Below are 19,557 nucleotides of genomic sequence, written 5' to 3'. Positions count from 1 at the left end.
GAGGTGAAGGAGGTCCTTCGCTCTCTGCCTGTCCCTTCCTTCGATATGTGCATGCTGTGAACACCATTGAAACGAACTTTTACCAACTGTTACTGTCACCAACAATTCAGTCATGGCAGCCAGTAATGGTGACAGTAGGATGGCAATGCTTCACTAAAGCACTCTAATAACCCCAGGTGGTCAAAATTGAACCAGAGATAAACAAGAGCAGACCTTGCACCTGAGGGAAGCTGATAAAGTTACATTTATCTACCAATGATTATCACTGTAACACAAAATAGAGATTTTAAGACATTTTTAGTCCAAGACCCAACGGGCCCTTTGAATGTATAAGTGGTGGGCAGTGTTTGGGATAAGGTCGTGGATCTTGTCAAGTTGATCATGTGTCTTTTCTAGCGCTCTTTTGTGAGTTGGACGCTTCAAAGGCACCTGTCCCACTCAACAACAGCAGCGGAAAACACCGCAAGGTGCCGCACAGCCAAGCTCCAGCAGTCTCACGTAGAGCTCACAAAAGGTACGTAGGGCTAAACAGAGTTTTTTACATATGTACTGGCATAACATTTTCGACTTGTCTTTTATGTCTTTGCATTAAATGAACACCTAAGCTTTGTAAACCATAGAAGAAATACTGGCTAGTGTCACAGCACTGTAAATAACTTATTTAAGTATTACTTGCTTCTATGAAACAGTTCATGGTTCCGGCACCAAGCAGGTGCATGTGTCACGACGTCATGATACTCTGGTTGGCTCGGTTCCTGCGATTGCTGCGGCTGCCACAAGCAAGCGCAGCCTGAGGAAATGTTCAGAGTCTGTGCCAGCAATGATGCACCTAAGACTGACAACCGGATCAGAAGCATCTACCACCTGTTTTAAATAAAACACATAAGGTAATTTTGAGACAGTAGGCATGGTACACTTAAGCACATCGTATTTAGAATCTTTATTCTCTTCTGGGAGGCGCTTGTGGCAGTTTATGTTGCTCGCTGTTAGTTCGTTACAATCATTTTCAGTTCTTAAGAGGAAGCTTTAGCTCAGGCCCCATTCCGATGCCATCTATTAAAATATTATACATGTAATATGCAGAAATGTTTTTCTGAGATAACCCCTATACTGACCTTATTGAAATTTCTTGCATTAGAGAGAGAAACTTCAATTCTTGTTTGTGAGAAGCTGAATTTTGATTGATGAGCTGAATATTTTACAAAAATTTCCATAAATTGGTTAGCTTAAAAAACAAAAGCATGAAGTATACAAAATCAGTAGCTCCGCATGGAAAACAGATATTGCAGTTCTTTAAACTACATCTGTTAGAGCATCCAAACCGGACGAATTTGGTATAATAATTTACAGCTTACGTGGATTAGTTGCAGTGATTACAAGGGCTTTGCAAAAGACTTATTTACAAATTAGGGAAAACATGGGGAAGGCGGGAAGTGGAAATTCAAGACGATGAGCAAAGTGAGAACAAGCTAAAAGCGGGAGCCTACGTTTCTACAAGTGGACTTGTTTTTTTCAACGCATCTATTAACAATTAGGAAATATTCACATGTTTACAAAATTGATATATTATTAAGTCCAGATTAAAGAACCTTTAAACCATTATTCATTGCTCAGTCGCAGAGTTGTAAACTTGGTAGTTTAGTTTTTCTAAATTTTACAATTTAAAAAATTTCCTTTCTAAAGTTACCAGATTTTAAGTTTAGAGCACAGCTCTTAGGCACCCATTCTTGTGGCATCATCCTTCGGTGTCATCGGTGTCATCCCTCGGCGTCGCTCGGAACCGAGCGATTAGCACAGCAGAGGAAGAAAGCAAGCGCGGAGCACAGTGGGAGATGAAAGACATGATAGCGAAGAGAGCGCAAGGAGGGAAAAGCGAAAGAGGCGGGTATGGCGAAAGCGTGAGAAGAAAAGCGTAGTGCTGCACGTCAGACAAATGGAAACAAAGCAGTGCATCAGTGGAGGTCTCCCTGCAGCGGCAGCTGCTGTGAATCATGCTCACGCGTCAACCATGCGCTGCCTCTTGCAATCTCCAGAATATGAAGGCGGTTGCGCCACACTTTGCTCTGTTTGCTACGTGCCACACGAGACAGATTGTCCGCACCAGCCAATATATAGCGGAATGAAAACATGTATAGAGCTGCACTCAAATTTCGCATTAAGAGTATCATAATCGTCAGTCAGTTTTTTCCTTTTAAAAGTTACAAACCTGATCAAATTTGGTGCATTGGTAGCCGAGAAAAACGATTTCTCAATTCCCATGTGTTTAGATAGGAGCACCCAAGCTAAAGCTTCCTCTTAAGATCCGTGGCACGTCAACACAGTGTACCCATTGGTTGTGAACACAACAGTCACGGGTTTGCAGGGGACAGTGCGTGGCTAGTGAAGGCAGCGAGAGGAAGCCACTCCACCTCCTCTCGGTGTCGCACAGTCCCTATAGACCTGCCCCCACAAAGGAAATGTTTTCCAAACTTGCTCGATTCCTGTGTCATTGGTTGTTTCTCAAAAGGTGACACAAGGTACATTGGGGGTAGAAACCCGACTTCCTGACACGAAGGACTCGGGAGCATGTGGTGTGGTGACATTACCTTGAAATTGGCAGATCCCACACATGTGTGGGAATCGGTTATAAGCGAAGCTTTCATTGATAGTCACTCGAATGTCCTCACTTCTTGTTTGCCACTTCAACATAGCTCAAAGCTTCTAGCTCAATGCACACTTTGGTCCCATTTAATTTGGTTCCCCTCAGTTCTTTTCACGCACTCGGCTACTTTTGATGCCGACTTCTTCACTTCTCTGCAGCTTAGTAGTTATTCACTTTTGTGTGTAAGCTCAGGAATTCTCGCTCAGTGCACGTCCTGGTCCCATTTTGTTCACCTCGCATCTTTCTCCGTACTCTGCTGCTTCTGTTGCAGACTGCTTTACTTCTCTGCAGCCGACTTCCTTAATTTCTTCTTGCCTATTGTTTTGCTTGTCTATTTGGGCCCAGTGGCACACATCCATTCTGGGGGATTGGCCAAGAACATCCACGTACCCACTGGCATATGCCCATTAGTCACATGCTCAGTGTAGTCCAATCTGCTGAGAGTATTGGTGGGTTCAGGTGTGCTATTGTTTCACATGCCTGGTGCTGTAGGTCACATGATCCAGTTTTAGAGGCGTGGAACTGTTGAGTGGCAGAACAAAATGTTTGCTTTTGGACGAGCATGTGTACTCCTTGCTGCTGGCACTCCTCATCACAGCAGAGTTGTGACAGTGAGTGCTCGCAGTGATTGAGTGACATCTGTTTGTGTTTGTCTTTGGGAACATGACACTACAACACACTTGCTTATTCAGTAAGGGAATGTTGACTGCGAATTGTTCAGCCCATAAAGCTACGAACATTAGTTCGTGTAAGTGTATAATAATCTGCTACTATTGCTATCAATTCTTCACTGCTCGGGCAAAACTGTGCCTTTTTAGTTATTGAAAACCACATGCATTCGACAGACGGTGGAGCCAGCAAAAGCATGAGGCAAGGCAACTGTTTCTTTAAGTGAAGTGTAGAAATAAGAAAAAATGGAAATCAAAATCAACGCAAGAACAACTTGCCACCGGTGGGAGCCGAACCCATTACACGTGCAATGTGCACTGTGTGACAGCCCCTCTGCTGGTGAGGAGAGAGGCTCTGTGTCGGGAACTACTGTGCGCATATTTGCCCTACAGGCCTTCAGTGTCTTGTTATTGTGTTGTTCTTGACGAAAAGACTGTTAAGTCAATTGCAGGTTTCCAAATTTAATGGTCGTCAGATTTTGTCGTCGTCCCTGGCCTTTTAAATCAGTGAAAAGTGAACTAGGAGTTCCGCATCCGTCATTGAAGCCCACCTCACTGTTGAGTGCATCATTGGTTGCTAACTTCAGCTTCGCTGACTCCTCCCAACTTGTGTTGTGTGTCAGTCATTTCCTTCATATGAGCCGGGCACATTTTGCACAATGACATACATGACGTAAATTGGGCCTAGCTGGAGAGATTGGAAGCAGTACGCATCTGGCTACACCGTATCACTTCTATGCAAAAGAAAAAAATAACAAATGTGCTTGAAAATAAGTGAATAATAAAATTGTTATTAAAAGTACACTTGAACATGCAGAAACACTGACACATACAAGAGTGAAAGAAGAAAGACGGGATATCAATAACCAAGACAAGTCACTGCACAAAAATTCATCAGAAACAATCGCACAATGACTGTTGACGGTAATGCATTTAAGAATGAATCAATATCCCAACACAATGTATTGCACCCATCAAAATGAGTTGTGTATGAGGCGCATACTGCAGCAGCACTCCTCTTTTATGCTTCCCTAAGAACACACGGCACCATCTAATAGCACCTTCATGAAGCCTGCATGCGCCCTTGCATGTGAACGCTGAGAAACACGTCATGCAGCAACCAGGTCCCTCTCTAGTGCTGCCGAGAAGTCCACATGTGGCTTCCTAGATGAGAAGTGTGGTGCACCAGTGTGGTGTTAGCACTGGGAATCGTTACTTCACTTGTCCCACACCTAGTGACGAGAGGTTCATTGAAAATTGATGCCTACCCAGTGCATTCTTGGCATAGTCTCCTAAAGTGTCTGGCTGCTGTTAGGGCCATGCGAATATCAAAATTTTTGAATATGAATCGAATATCAAATAATGATGTGCACATGAATTTATTAGCAAGTTGGGTTAATTTGTTATGTTGGAACATCGCAATTGCATGGACGATGTTAAAAAGCTAGACTAGTAAGCCGTTATACTGAAACATTGTGTATTTAGCTCATTTCAACTTGGAAAATTTAGTGATTTCCACTAGCTGTCGTCACCAGCCTGTGCCTTATTGTACCGCATCAAATGCCCGTAAACTCGGAGACATCCGACCCTGTACCAGTCGTCACTCATCGCACTTGCTGTCAAGCAATAAGCTTAAAATTGGGGAGGGGGGGGGGCGCTACAAAAGAAAAGAAAGAAGGATAGAAATGTACTTCCTCAATGGCCGCAAACCCGTGCCCCTTGCTACTGAGAGACTGGCTTTCCCTCAAAATTCGACGTTTAGTGGCTAAGTGTGCTTTACAGGCGAAATTTCGCTAGTAGCACGAAATTGTCACAAACAGCAGCTTGACAAGCCACTCATTCAACCATAGACTACCAGTCACCCAGGTAGGTGGGAAAACTCGTATAGACACACACACGCACAGAGAGAGAGAGAGAGAGGCAAACAGCTAGCCCCCTCAAAAGTGCATGAAGAGCCGTAAGAATGCTAACACATTAAATCTTTTTTCCTGCGCTGAAAGCTCTTCTTTCAAGGCCACTAAGTGGCCATGATCCACGTATTGCACTGAGGAGCAATGGGCGACTGGCCGGAGCCATAAGTTTGAAGTGCAGCTGTTGCCTAACATTGCAGGGAGGTGAAGTCATATATGCGACCATCACTTTTCCAGAGAAATAGGGCAAGTGAGTCTCTACTTCTGTAATCAGGCGACAAAATGATGGCTGTAAAGGCTACATTTAAAAACAGTGAATGGTGCACAACCAGCATGTTTCTTCCGGTGTCCCCATAGACAGAGACAGTGCGAAAGGACGCTCCTCCATGTAACATCAGCAACCAGTAAGCAGACATTGCGGTGCATGTTCTTAGAGCATTTCCAATGTTGTTCTCTTGTTTTGAGTCATTGGCAGATTCATATGTCTGGCTTATCTTCAGGTGGCACGATAGAGGAGGTCGTCTTGTTAGAACCGACTAGTCTTCTTTGGAAATGCCTTCATGTTGTGCCCTGCATGCTTTACAACAACGCAGGGAAAAATGCAGTAAAACCCTGTTATCTAGAAAGTTATAAAGACTGGAAAAATTTTTGAAATAAACAGAGTTTCGAGATAAGTGAATTCACAAAAATATAGGCCCCTGGCCACGCATAGACCACATAGAGCCTTTCAAAATCAGTGCCTGTGGCTGCAAAATTTCCTGCAATATCTGAATGTACTGGGAATAGTATTTTTGGTAGATCAGTTTTGCGAGATATTGTGCAGCTCAGCACCCAGCACGTCGGGCATATACAAGCAACAGCGATCCTTGCACAGAGCCACGCGAACGCTGTTGCATGTAGGCAACAACGTGTGCAAAGCCTAGTTAGGCGAAATATTGCCAAAGTGCTCGGATCTCAATCAACTGTAAATGCCACCACAGCGCCACGATTTTCTAGCCATGCCTTCTGCTCGATTATATGCCACTCCTTCATCCAATGTTCTCGGCTATCTTATCCCATTGATCATGTGTGTGGAGTGTCACTTTGGCTATTGATGATGTGCATTCAGAAGCAGCATTGGAAAAGGCATCGCTACAGAATCGCAGCCTCGGACGCGTTACTGAGAAAAATGCAAGAACATACCACAAATTCAGCACAGCCAGCATAGCTCACGGTATTCGTATGCGGAGCGTGTAGCGTGCGGATTTTCAAACACAGAAACACGGAGCATGGCAAACAATCAAGCAGACTACGCTCCACACACATGTGAGTATGCATGTTGCAGAGGTCACATGCCGCTTTTCGTGCTTACCGCGCTTTGTCTGGGGTCAGAACGACACCTTGCCCACATTATCGATGAGATAGCAGCCGAGATCTTCAGATATACGGAGTATGGCGCCAAAGTATTTCGATATAAGAGGTGTAAAATACATGGAGCTGACAGCAAGCCAGGAAAAAAATTCGACTTTACTGATGTTTTGAGATATCAAAGTTCCAAGTTAACGAAGGTTAACTGTATAAGAGTTGCTAGGATCTCATCCGGCAATCAAATGCTCTGTGTCCAGGTGAATCACAAACAAAACGTCTGCGTTCACACTTGGTGGGTGTATTCCCATCTTCGTTTTTGTAACTGATGCTTTATGACTTTTGGAAAAACGTCAAGTTTCATTGCTGTTGCCCCTCTAAGAAGAGATATGCAGTCTCTGCCATATCTTCAAGTGTCATGCAGCTCTTCCCCTGTAGGAAAAGTGCCGGCTGATTGTGACCAGTTATTGAAAAACTGCTCAGCCATTATGGAGTTGTGCATGGGTGCAAAGTCTTTTCCTTTTATTGTACATTTCCAGCCATGGGTAAAAAAAATATTGCAGCAGTCTCATAGCGTACTGTTACCTGGTTCACTGACTTGTGGCTTGTTTTTCTTTTTTTTTTAACTCTTCACAACAGCCTTTGGCACTGAAACGAAACCTCTAGAGCATGGCTGGTTTTCCCCCCTCTTACTGTAGTTCATGGACTCTCTTCTGGTGACACGCAATTGAAGGCCTTCGAGGCTTCTCCACTCGGGATGGGACTAAGCCATTGGCCTACGTTTCCTCAAGTCACTTGTAACCAGGGGCTCGAACCCCTTTAATTACGCATCCAGGTCATCGCAACTCTCACTGAACGCGAGTATCAAATTGTGTGGATTTACAAAGTTCGGCCGACTTTGACTTCTTTGAGGTTTTCGATTGCCCGCTGTTGGTTCTCTGCTTTGGCCTGCTTAAGTTGCAATTGTAGAGACCTTTCCTTCATGTCCAAGCATTTCTTTGTGGCCTCTTGTTCCACAACATGTTCCTTGAATAGATTCCTCATGTGCCCATCATTAATCTGCATCTACCTATGAAAAATTCTGCCCCTTGAAGTCCCATGCCTTCCACCAGCGTTGTGGCCTCTTGTTGATACATCTTAAATATGCATGATTGCAAAATGGCTGTTGCCCGCGCTGCCCAACGTGCTGGGTGCCGAGTCGCACAATATCTAGCAAAAGTAATCTACCGAAAATACCACCCCCACTATATTGAGACTTGGCAAAAAATCTTGCAGCTACAGACACGGAGAAGAAGAGTGCATGGGCTTTTGTTTGGAATTTTCAGCCGTTCTTATACTTGGTGTGTGTATGCCTAATATTTTGCAGGCACGTTTGGCACTGCGTGATGTGCATGCTGCATGTTTTTGCTTGCAATGCCTAAACCTGGTGGGGGGGGGGGGCACTATGTACAGAATAACTATTCGCATAGACTCGAAGGTGAAGAAATTACATCATTCTGAAGGGTATGCAAGGTAACTCGAGAGTTTTGAAATTATAATAGCAACGTCAGCCACATACACTGCTAAAGTAGGCAGGAGCTGCAAATGTAATTGAGGAAAAAACAGCTACGGCACCATGTGGCTGGCCCACGTTTTTCATTTCCTGACAGGGCACACGGTGGGTGCTGTGAATGCGTGCGTTTACGCCACTTTTACCGCAATTTATCCCAGCGGCAGGACCCCAGCTCATGTCATATCACATACAATGTATATAGAGCAGACTTCCATTAATTCGATTGTGACCGAAGGTCCCAGCCAGCGCCCATGCATTTGACGGGCCCAGACGTTGTCATTTCGATCCTAAAATTTGCCTTCGCCGAATAATTCGAACTTGACCAGTCAGCACGCATGTGCCTGACCCCTCCAAACCGCGTTCGCGGCGTACTTTTGCTTTGCCGCTTAACACGCCTGTGATGCGGCAAAGCTGACTTTATGAACCATGCCTTCACATCTCAGCACATTAAATTATGGGGTTTTACGTGCCAAAACCACTTCCTGATTATGAGGCACGCCGTACTGGAGGGCTCCGGAAATTTCGACCACCTGGGGTTCTTTAACGTGCACCTAAATCTAAGTACACGGGTGTTTTCGCATTTCGCCGCCATCGAAATGCGGCCGCCGTGGCCGGGATTCGATCCCGCGACCTCGTGCTCAGCAGCCTAACACCATAGCCACTGAGCAACCACGGCGGGTATCTCAGCACATATTAGACACTTGCCTATTTTTTCTTGCTAAATAAACGGGTGCGCGTTAGAATCAGGCAAATACTGCTAAATGAGTCAGCGGTGTATTTAGGCGTATATTTCTTTCTATCTTGTTTACTTTGACCCGTTGGATAATTTGATCAATGTCTTCGAACCGGTCAGGGTCGAATTAACGGAAGTAGACCTATGATATCAAATCAGCGTCATTTACCTCCATGGCACATGCTTGAGTCGTGGCCCGCAAAGGCTTCAGGCATGGATGATCGTACCCCCGTATTCTGGAACGTTTCTCTACTCAACACTTACCTCGACAAGAAAGTAGATAGCAGCGTCACTCCTTCACAGAAGTGGTCACTGGACTTTATCATCACCCACAGCAATTCTTGAGATGAGTAGCATCATTGTCAGTCGAGTATCTTTATCAGTTTTTTTCTTCATTTCAGGCAACTTGTAGATATGCTTTATTAGAAAGTTTATCGTGGTTTAACAGACTTTGCATTAACGAGGTCCTACCACATTCCATTCATTTTCAATATATGTAATGTTTGTATGCCATACATGTTTATATAACCGTAAACAAGAATTAGTATTCATTCAATTCTAATATTTTGTTACATATCCTTTTTAGTGATGCAATGTCTGGAGTCATCAATGTGCTATTAATTGTGTACACACTACTAATGCAGGATCGCTGTCCTCGTGCTGGGAGAGAAGAGCTTCTGTGAGAACTACCCTCAGATTACGGGCCACCAGCAACTTAAAATAAGGCACCTCGAGATCCTCGGTTATCAGCTGGTTCTGGTAAGTGCAGTTCTCACTTTTCAGTTACAGACCTTGCATCGCACTAAAGCTATCATTGCCTTGTTCAGTGCTTCAGAAGCAGAACTCTTCAGACTGTCAGCACTTGCCTCAGTGCCATACTTGCGTCGACGATGAAATTAGTACTGCTGCAGTGGGGCGTATGCCTGGTGCTCCAACCATCAGAAGACAGGTGGCTGCGGTGAAACACTCAACTACAGCCTGAGAATTCAATACAAGCTCTGCCTGCAAAACTGCACTCCCTATGAAAAGTTATATTGGAAGTTCATCTTCACCTTGATGTAACAGAAATCAGCAAGCTTAAATGTCTAACAAATCCACTACGGCGCATATCCAAAAGCTTGCCCTCAAGAGACCAAGATGGACACTAGCTTGCGCCAATAGTCCAAATGCACCACTTTGTTTTTCTTGCCACCAGACTCCTAAGCACCTCTTGTATCACAGCAAAATTAAGTTAAATTTTGTTAGTAAAAATTATGCTTTTGCATCAGCTAAAGTGGACTGCTGTGAAAGCAGGCTTGATAGGTCAGAAAATGTACAAAAGTGACATACTAGTAGTATGCCAGCGTTAAAATCATGCAGTATTGACTATCCCCTCCATGATTTGTAGCTTTCATGGGAGGAATCAAGTCGAACCTGAATACAACGAACTTTGATAAAGTGAATTATTCTTTATAGTATTGCGGAGAGTGCGAGACCACTTGGACCATTGCCGGTTTATTGAGCGCTTCTGAGGCAGCGCATGGCATGGCATCCGAGGAGGAATGGAGAAGCAGTGTCTGCTTTGCAGTTGCGCCATACCAGAGTTGGCTTCCTTCACTTCGTGCGTCCTCACATGCACCCCGAGCTGGTGGTAGCAGGGCTGCCACAGTACAAAAGACATGAAACTTACTGACACTCACTTAACTCTCTCATAAGAAATCGGACATCTCATGTATCGAAACTGGGCCATCCGCTGCCATCACTATCAAGCCCTTGAATGCTCAGAGCCACCTCACCTGACACTTCTCGACACACTTCTTCCTGCGGTAAATGTGCTGCGTTGGTACTGTGCCGACACTAAGGGTAGTGGACCAAAGCATGTTTACACAAACTTGCGCAGGTCAGCGACACTTAGAAACACTTTAAGGCATACCGTAAAAACGGGAATATAAGTTGAACTTTTTTTCAAAAAGCCATTGCGAAAAGTCGACCCTCATCTTATATACCGGGGGGAAAAAATACGGAAGTCTTGCAACAATGGGTGGATGAAGTAAAGAGCCGCCTTCGCCATCGCCATCAGCAGCAGCGCGGCATGGCGACATTGTGGCACCGCCAATTTGCGTTTACATTGTTACAAAGTTATATTGGTTAAAGGCTGCTTTTTCACATTTTGTTTCAAAATGAGCAGAAGCCAATGGCAATTCACCGTTGCCTTCAAGAAAAAGGCGACTGGGTGTGCGAAAGCCCGCGGCAACCTCGCGGCAGAGCGCGAATTTGGAGTATCCGAAAAGAGCATTCGGTACTGGCGGAGGCAGAAGCAGCAAACCAACAGAAAACATCATTTCGTGTGCGGACCGCAGAACTGGAAGACAAGGTTGCGGAGTTTGTTTGGGAGCTGCATGTAAGATCGCTACCTGTGACTGCCGAATGCATCCGTTTGAAAGCGGTAGAGATCACGCGCGCCTCTGGACTGGGCAGCGAGAAGCACTCGTCTTCCGACTAGTTCGGACGACTCTGATCAAAGGCATTGCTCTGATTCGGAGTAGCGCTTGCGCATTTCGTGCCCTTCTGTGTACTGTACACCCGGCCAATTTTTAACAGTATTGCGCGATCATCGACCCGCGTGTTTGTCGGCACCTTATCATCACGGCACAGAGCGGCGAAATAGCAAAAGTAAGCGAACGTGTACACATGCGTGTATCTCGTTTGTTTCGCCGCTCAGCGCCGTTAATAAGGTGCTGACAAGCACACGGGTCGATGGTCGCGCGATACTGTTAAAAATTGGCTGGATGCACATGCGAGCAGCATTTATGTTGAATTCCAATGGCAGAGTCGGAGCAAGTTTTTCTGCTCATTTCGGAACAAGTTTGTTCCAATGACAGAGTGAGGGCGAGAGTAAGGTGTTCCAATGAGAGAGTCTGAGTGCATTCAGAGCGGGAGTCACTCCGTGGAGCAGAAAAAGATGCTCCGCCAAAATCGGCGGAGTGGACCGGAACTCTGCGTGACGTATTTCCTTTACCACATTTGTCTGCTGGGAGGTGCCACCGGTCACGACTCGCGGGGAAGCACAAGCTGCTGCACACTTGGCGAGATATCCATTCTGCACTTTTAAAGAAACTACAGGTGAACGGCGCTGAAGAGACAAGTGACCAGTGCGGCGGTGCTGGGAGCAAACAGCGGAAGGAAATGACCGCACGCAAGGTATCCTGGGTAACTTGGCGATAGAAGTTCCGCTTCCGCCTTGCTCTGGCAGCGCAGGTTGTGTTCCACTCGCGGATTTGGAGGCGTTGCTTTACGCCAGAGTCGAGTGCTCGCTCGCGGAGTAAGTTGGCTGCTCCGACTCCGCCATTGGAATTCAACATTAAATAAATACTGTCACTTTTGTGCACATGTCACATTTGTTTCAAGGTAAGGGTGTCTTTCTGTACTTTTGCCATTGAAAAAGATTTTTTTCATTTTTAGACTTCGTTAGTTGGGGGATCGACCTATATTCCTGTCCGACCTATAGTCCGGTTTTTATGGTAGGTAAAATTAGTGCCTACTAAGCATAGTTTTGTTTTCAGTGAATGAATTTCCAGTTTGTTTGTCCTTTCTTTCTCACTGAAGACAAACCCATCTGTAAATTACGTCTCAGTTTGCCCGAGTTAGTAATAGGCGAGTTTGGGTATATCGAATTACGTAATATGTCCAACTGTTTTTAAGGCTTAAGCCTGTTCCTTTAACCGGGTTCAGCTGTGAAGTGTGGGAGTTTTGAGGTAATAGGAATTCGATTTTGCTGGCTGGACACCTTGTTTAATCCACTTGTTCTGCCGAAGGTACCGAGTGATTTAAATGTCATAGCAAGTAAACATTAAATAATTCATAAAGTGTGCAGTTCTTTAGAAACACAGTGACAGAATATTTATTGGAGAAATGGAAAGCCCTCTATCCATAATAAGATCATGTGGTAGTCTGCATAAAAAGCTCTATATCCCCACATAAACCGATATGATCTTATGTCGCATATGGGTCCTCTTTAAAAAAGTTCCATGAGCCACCTGTCGGTTGAACTTCAGCTGTATCTGTAGTTTGTTCTGTGTTTAAGCATGATCAACTGCAAAAATTTCAGCTGCCATTTGCTGCCCTGTTTAGCAGGCCACCATATTGTTTCTCAAGTTGGTTAGATTGCAGCTTGCATTGTTGCTCGTGATGTCACGCGTGCAATCATATTTCATTGGAGTATCCTCCTGCCAGTTGCAAATTTAGCTGTTCTGGCAATAGTTTTCTTCCATTAAAACAATCTCATGCATTTCAGTTCATTTCTCTTAAAAACCTCAGATTGCTGAACGTTTGCTTTCTTTTGCTGGGAAGGGTGATCATGTGGTATATTTTTGTGCCACTGCTTGCTTACACAGTGAACACTATTTGCTGTTGGCAGGTGCCATTCTACGAGTGGAATTCGATGAAGTTGGCTGAGCCAAGTGCCAAGCAAGACTACCTCCGTGGCAAGATCTTTGGCATCAGCTAGTGAAAAGCCCCAGAGCTCTGTGAATAGAAATTTATTGCGTAATTTATTTTTGTAAACATCGAATAGTGAAGTATATAAACATAGCATGACTAACATGTACTTGTCCATGTAGTCATTGTGTTCTACTAGCATTTATACCACCATACATGCTGCAGAGGCACTTGAAAGGTTGCCACAATTCTATCTGCTGGACATACATAAAAAAGAAGAAGAAAAAGGACCTCTGCACATCCCACATGTGCATAACATGATGGCACCTAATAAATCAAAATCCCCCTCCGTTTTTATTGAGAAAAAAAAAAAAGAGCATACTGCAGAGCGCGAGCACTTCAGCCGGCAGCAACTTGGAAATGCACGAGATGCGCTTGCTCTCTCAAAATGCCTCGGACCAGCCTTGAGCAAACTTCAGTTGTTTTCATACTGTTCCGGTTGCGATGGAGTGATCACCTGCACAAAATGAAAAGAAAGGAATGACTTCAGTGCACGCATTTGCTCCTGTGCTGAACTAATACAAATTTGGTCAATTCGACGTTTGTGCCCATAGTGGATGTTGCAACAAGAACTATGCTCTTACTATAGGCAGCTGGAGGGTTCACGATTGTGAATCACTTGCGAAATTCTATAGTCACACTTTAATGTATGTTCTTTTAGACTTATTGGTGTGGTAGCTTCATTTAAGAGCAAATTATAGGTGTAACGTTCAGGAGCAACATGCAGAACAAAACAGACACAGTAGCTATACTCTGTTCCAGTAGTTCCACGCAGTGCTGTCTAAGCCATGGGCTTCTTCGACCAATCAGTCGAGCGAACACATCTTAAAGGTTTACTTCCACACCCTGTTGTCTGCTAGCGGCAAGTGCTGCAATGGCAGCATCTACCACGACTGCAGCTGTGCATTGAGATTAACTGTTGTGATAGCAGCGGCAGAATATGTGTTCTGTATTCACTCCGAAAACAAAACTGGATGCATCTGCAAGGTATTTCGAGATACAAGGAAGGAGGGTTGCAGAGACAGTGCTAACAAAGGGGTCAGAAGGAGCCCTCGGACAGCATGTAGCAGGGGATGGTGGCGCCATCTCTTGATCTCTCTTGTAACAACTCCTTACTTTCTACCCCTTACTTTCTTTCCTTTTCGTACTTTCAACATCTCCTGTGGCGTTGACAAACACCTGCCCTGAGCCAAAAGGGATCAGGACCACTTACTTACTAACATACACTAACACACGGTGCACTCACTAGTATTCGTAAATGCAGTCGTTTTCTTAATTAGAATTTGTGCACATTTATTGTACTGCTCCATGCTTGTTCAACAGCAACCTTTTCATTCCTTTTCCGTAAAACAGCAGCTTGGAACAATATCACAGGTCTGCAGGTGCCATTTTTGGCGAAGGATGAAGCACTACTTGGGAGGACGTCTTCCGTGGTGTTGTGGTTGTGCTGACTACACGTATGAATTTAGCGACCGTCAAAGCAATTGTCTGTATATTTTAGATGCCAATTAATGAAAGAACGAATGCGGATGAAAGACAGCGATAGCAAAGAGAGCGCGAGAAGGAATGCGGAAGAGGAGGGTATAGTGAAAGCCGGAGATGAAAACCGTAGTGCCGCGTACAACGGCTTTGCGGCGATTATGGCTATGAGATGGCACCAGAGTAGCGCGCGGCGTCTGTATAGAAACAAAGCGCTGCATGAACGGAGGTCTGTCTGCGGCAGGTGTTGTGAGTCACACCCACGCGTCGCAATTAGCGAGGAAGTCGCACCACACTTCGCTCTGTTTGCAACGTGCCGCACGATACAGATTGTCCGCGCCAGCCAATATATCGCGAAGTAAAAAACACGTATACAGCTGCGCTGGAATTTCTTATTGGGGAATATTGTAATCTTCGGTGCATTTTTCACATGAAATAGTACCTATTACAACAAAATTATGCCGAATGTGCGCGTGTTCCGTAATGAAGCGCCCATACTACTATTGGAGTAATCGTGAGCAGTGATGCGGGGGCATTTAGTCTCGGAAAGCAAACACAGACCGTTTCAGCGAGGTGGCGTGGCTGACTTGCAAGTAGTACGTCTCGTTTATACTATTCGCACCGACGACACCTAGAAAACCAATTTAGGCCATGTTAATCGCGCTGTCAAAACTAAGTGCACTAAACCGAGCTGCGGCCAGATCGCAAACGCCATAGGCCGTGATTGTGGCGGTCAGCGAGCTAGGCCTACTGTCTCTTGTTTGGCCATATTTCGATGGGGGCGAAATGCAAGAACCTGCATTGGGTACACGTTAAAAAAAAAAAAGAAACAAGTAGCCAAATTATTCCAGTCACCCACTACTGCATTCTTATAATCAAATTGTGGTTTCAGCACTCCCCTAAAGAACAATACAAATGAAAGCGCCATCCTAACATCCAAGCAGTGCCTTTACTTGTATTATTATCATTATTTTCATTGTTGCACGTGTGATTCTTCATTGCACTGCAAATATTGACCATCTGCATTCCTGCAATGATCCTTCAGGGGTTAACAGTATCAATACACAAACAAACAAAAGCAGGGACGGCAAATGTAGATGGAGCTTAGGTGACGGCGCTATAGGGCCTTGAATATATCGACGGCGCCTACCCATTTTTTCAAACATCTCGTAAGTCTACAAGGTGGCGCAGCTGTACAATGTCAGACGCTTTCGCTAGCTATAGGTGTGATAAGTCAATGGAAAAAGTTCATTAGTGATAAAATAGGTAACTTGAATGTTATTCCCGGCCTCCAAAATCATCACCAATCATGTGCGATCAAACAGTTATACAATAGAATTTCAATGACACGAACCTTTCAGGACGGCACCGAAATTCATATCACCCGAAATTTGTATCACCCAAAAACATTAAAAAATCGGTTAATTAAGGAGGGACACAGCAATGAAGTGCCCGACTTGCTCAAAATTTCTTTTTCCGAAGTTCTAGGACCCGTCTTTATTTCATAGTGAAAAATTTGGGAGAACTACATGGCAGAATTTTAAAAAATTTTATTTTTGTGTGCATGTGTGTGTGTGTTGTCTTTGAAATTTGTAAAGAAATTGTGCTTCGGGAGGTGCTATTGCACCGCTCAACGTGCGATGCGCAAGCGGCTTTCCGCCGAAGCAGTGCCGCCACATACAAGGTGTATCAGCGAACGCTTTCAAAAATTTTTGAATGTTGCCAGCGGCAGATATCACAATTCTAGTTCATGAGCTGGTCTGCTCAAAGAGGCGGACATTACTTGCACAAAAAAACTGAAATGAATAATCAACTAATTAACAAACATCGCTGATTAACTTCTAAATTATTTACCTCGTGGCCCATATTCCACTGAACAAATTCTAGCCATGGAGTTCGCAAGGCGGATCCACCATGAAACGAATTCTCAGGATGCGACCTGTTTTGAGATATTACTTCCCAAACTTTGCAGAGAAATGCATTGGCGTTCCGGTTGTTTTCCTAACAAAACTTCGTTTTATGCATTCAGGCACAAAAGTAAATGGAACGCCAATGCATGCCGTGCGAACTCCACGGCTAGAATATGTAAATTGGAATATGGGCCACGAGGTAATTTGTTAACTTAATTAGCGAATTTGTTAATTAGTCGACTATGTATTTCCATTTTTTGTGTGAGTAGTGTCTGCCTCTTTGAGTAGACCAGCTCATGAACTAGATTTGTGCTATCTGCCAGAGGCTATCTTTTAAAAAATTTGAAAGTGTTCACTGAAACACCCAATGCATATATGTAGATCGCTGTAAACACTAGAGATCGGATATTCTGAAAGCCGTAGCGCTGCGTTTCTCCATGTAAAAATAAAGGCAACAAAAGCAACCGCGAAATGGTAGAACGTCACGATTCCTTACTGCAGTCAAATGGTGCACAGAGAGTCCTCCTATTGGCCAACACAAATTTGAATCACTGGTGCTCTTGGGTAGCACACATTTTGGCAGAAGCAAGCTGGCCACTTCACCTGTTTTGTTTGAGGTGCAAATTTATGATCTGCCTGGCTATCTCAAGTTTCTTTGCTGTGATCTAGTATAGCCACTGCCTCACAGGTGATATACGGACTTTATAGGCGCAAAATACGGGAATCTGTTTACTTTCCTTTGCGGTGGCGTAGCTACTTCGCATCGTGCGATCTCAAGGGTGCAAGGGTAGATAAATTTCGGATTATCATCGGATGCAGAAGACGACAGAAGGCGTGGAATACAGAGATAATCCCCAGAAGCGAATGCCGCCTATCTTGCCGACATGGCAAGACTGGGTCACGGGTGATGACCAGCTCCTGGTAAAGTTGCAAGATGTTTGAAAACACCGACAATTAAGTTGAATGATTCTGCACACAGCAAGTCTTCTAGGGGGTGGCGGGGACATTGATTTTTTGTATCATCTGCTGCAGCGCGAAGAACATAAATTTAACATGTTGTAAGCTGGTGGATTTGTAGTAGATATGACAAGGAATTTTCTCCGTCTAACTCTCTTCCCCTACTTGGTCTCACTCCTCTTGCAAAGCATCGCAAACTTCAATGCCTAAAATTCCTTCACACGTTAATCAATTCTCTTCGCCTCCCCTCTCCTGACTTTTTCCAAACCCTCACGTACGAGGAGTCACACTGCTCTATCTCAGCCATTTTTGCCCACACTTATTCCTTTAAACACAGTTTTTTTTTATCAACAATTCGAGTCTGGAATTCATTACCAGGCAACACCCGTTCACTACCACTGAAACAATTCACGCAAGCTTGTTTATAAATGTTGAATGTTTGTTGTTCATCCCACTCCTGCAATAGCCTCACTGAGGCTGCAGTATGTGTAAATAAATAGATGACCAAAATGACTTGTAATGACTAGTAATGACTGCGAAATGACCAATATGTCTAACGATCTTGTAACCACTACAATTGATCAGAAATGACTAAAAATACTAATGACCAGTAATGACTAGTAATGACTGAAATGACTATGATATGACCAACATGTCTAACGACGGCTTGTAATGACCACAATTGATTACAAATGACTAAAAATGCTTAGTAGTGAGCAGTAATGACTAAAAAAAAGAAGAGAAGGAGAAGAGGCAAAGACAAAAAGGCGAATAAGAGGAGGAAGAGCAGGCGTTTGCCGTTCACCTCTTCAGAGAGATCTTAAGAGACCCTGTAATTTTTAGTCATTACTGGCCATTACTAAGCATTTTGTCATTTCTAATCAATTGTAGTCGTTACAATTTGTCGTCAGACTTATTGGTCATTTCATAGTCATTACTACTCATTACAAGTCATTTCAGTCATTAGTCATTACTGCTAACTAGTAAGCCTTTTTGGTCATTTGAAATCAATTGTGGTCATTACAAGCAGTTAGACATATTGGCCATTTCGCAGTCATTAGTAGTCATTGGCAGTCATTACTAGTCATTATTAACCTCTACCAATCTCTATCATAATGTTATCATTCACTAACTGTCACTATGAATAATTTTTCATTCTTTAATCTGTCTTTAATCTGTTTTCAAATCGCGTGATGACACTTTGGCGGACACTCCAGCGGTGTGGTCTGCCGACACGAACTTCGCCATGAGCCATAAAAACTTTCACCTTAAAAAAAAAAAAAATCTGAGGTTTTACATACCAAAACCATGATCAGATTATGAGGCACATCGTAGTGGCGGACTCTGGATTCTAACCGCCTAGGGTTCTGTAACGTGTACCCAATGCTCTTGCATTTCAGCCCCATCGAAAAACACGACCGCCGCTGCCGGGATTTGATCCCGCAGCCTTGTACTTTGTAGCGCAATGCAGCAACCACGGCGGGTGCGACAAGTTGGTCGCAGAGTGACCGGTCACACATTTGTGGCCGGAAGTGGTCACTTTGGTCGAAAAGCGGCTGCTTCAGTTTAGTCGCTCGCTGGTTAATCGACGTGAATGAGATCCTACGCTGTTTGCCCAACATTTTACTGTTTTTTTTTCTTCTTTTTTTCGGGATCGCGAGTATATTTGATACTCCGTGTAATGCAGAAGTTCCGAAACGTTTCGGCGCCACAACACATTGCATGATCCACGGCCAGGGCAACGCGCTACCAGTAACACTGGCCCTGCGAATACTGTGTTCGCCGAACCGTTCTTGCGCTGACTTTGCACTTTTGCACGAAATTCTTGAAGATAAGCTCACCGCGAAGACTGCGACTTGTTTACAGTACTTATTTGACTTAATTGCT

General features: G+C 44.2%; 2 protein-coding genes across 2 annotated transcripts in view; one reads left to right on the top strand and one right to left on the bottom strand.

The window, feature by feature from the left end:
* Positions 1-13,429, top strand: part of LOC135919226 (FAST kinase domain-containing protein 1, mitochondrial-like) — a 73,112-nt gene extending 59,683 nt beyond the window's left edge. The window contains exons 8-10 of the mRNA XM_065452929.1: positions 397-514; positions 9,493-9,607; positions 13,245-13,429. Of these exons, the coding sequence (XP_065309001.1) occupies positions 397-514; positions 9,493-9,607; positions 13,245-13,334 (323 nt within the window). The 3' untranslated portion in view covers positions 13,335-13,429. The remainder of the gene's footprint in view (positions 1-396; positions 515-9,492; positions 9,608-13,244) is intronic.
* Positions 13,351-19,557, bottom strand: part of LOC135919227 (cysteine dioxygenase type 1) — a 149,385-nt gene continuing 143,178 nt past the window's right edge. Inside the window, exon 5 of the mRNA XM_065452930.2 lies at positions 13,351-13,781. Within this exon, the coding sequence (XP_065309002.1) occupies positions 13,740-13,781 (42 nt within the window). The 3' untranslated portion in view covers positions 13,351-13,739. The remainder of the gene's footprint in view (positions 13,782-19,557) is intronic.

The sequence above is a fragment of the Dermacentor albipictus genome, chromosome 4 (assembly GCF_038994185.2).
Source record: "Dermacentor albipictus isolate Rhodes 1998 colony chromosome 4, USDA_Dalb.pri_finalv2, whole genome shotgun sequence".
In the NCBI taxonomy this organism is placed as follows: domain Eukaryota; kingdom Metazoa; phylum Arthropoda; class Arachnida; order Ixodida; family Ixodidae; genus Dermacentor; species Dermacentor albipictus.
Note: the sequence above shows the minus strand (reverse complement) of the source record. Positions and strands in the feature narration are given on the sequence as shown.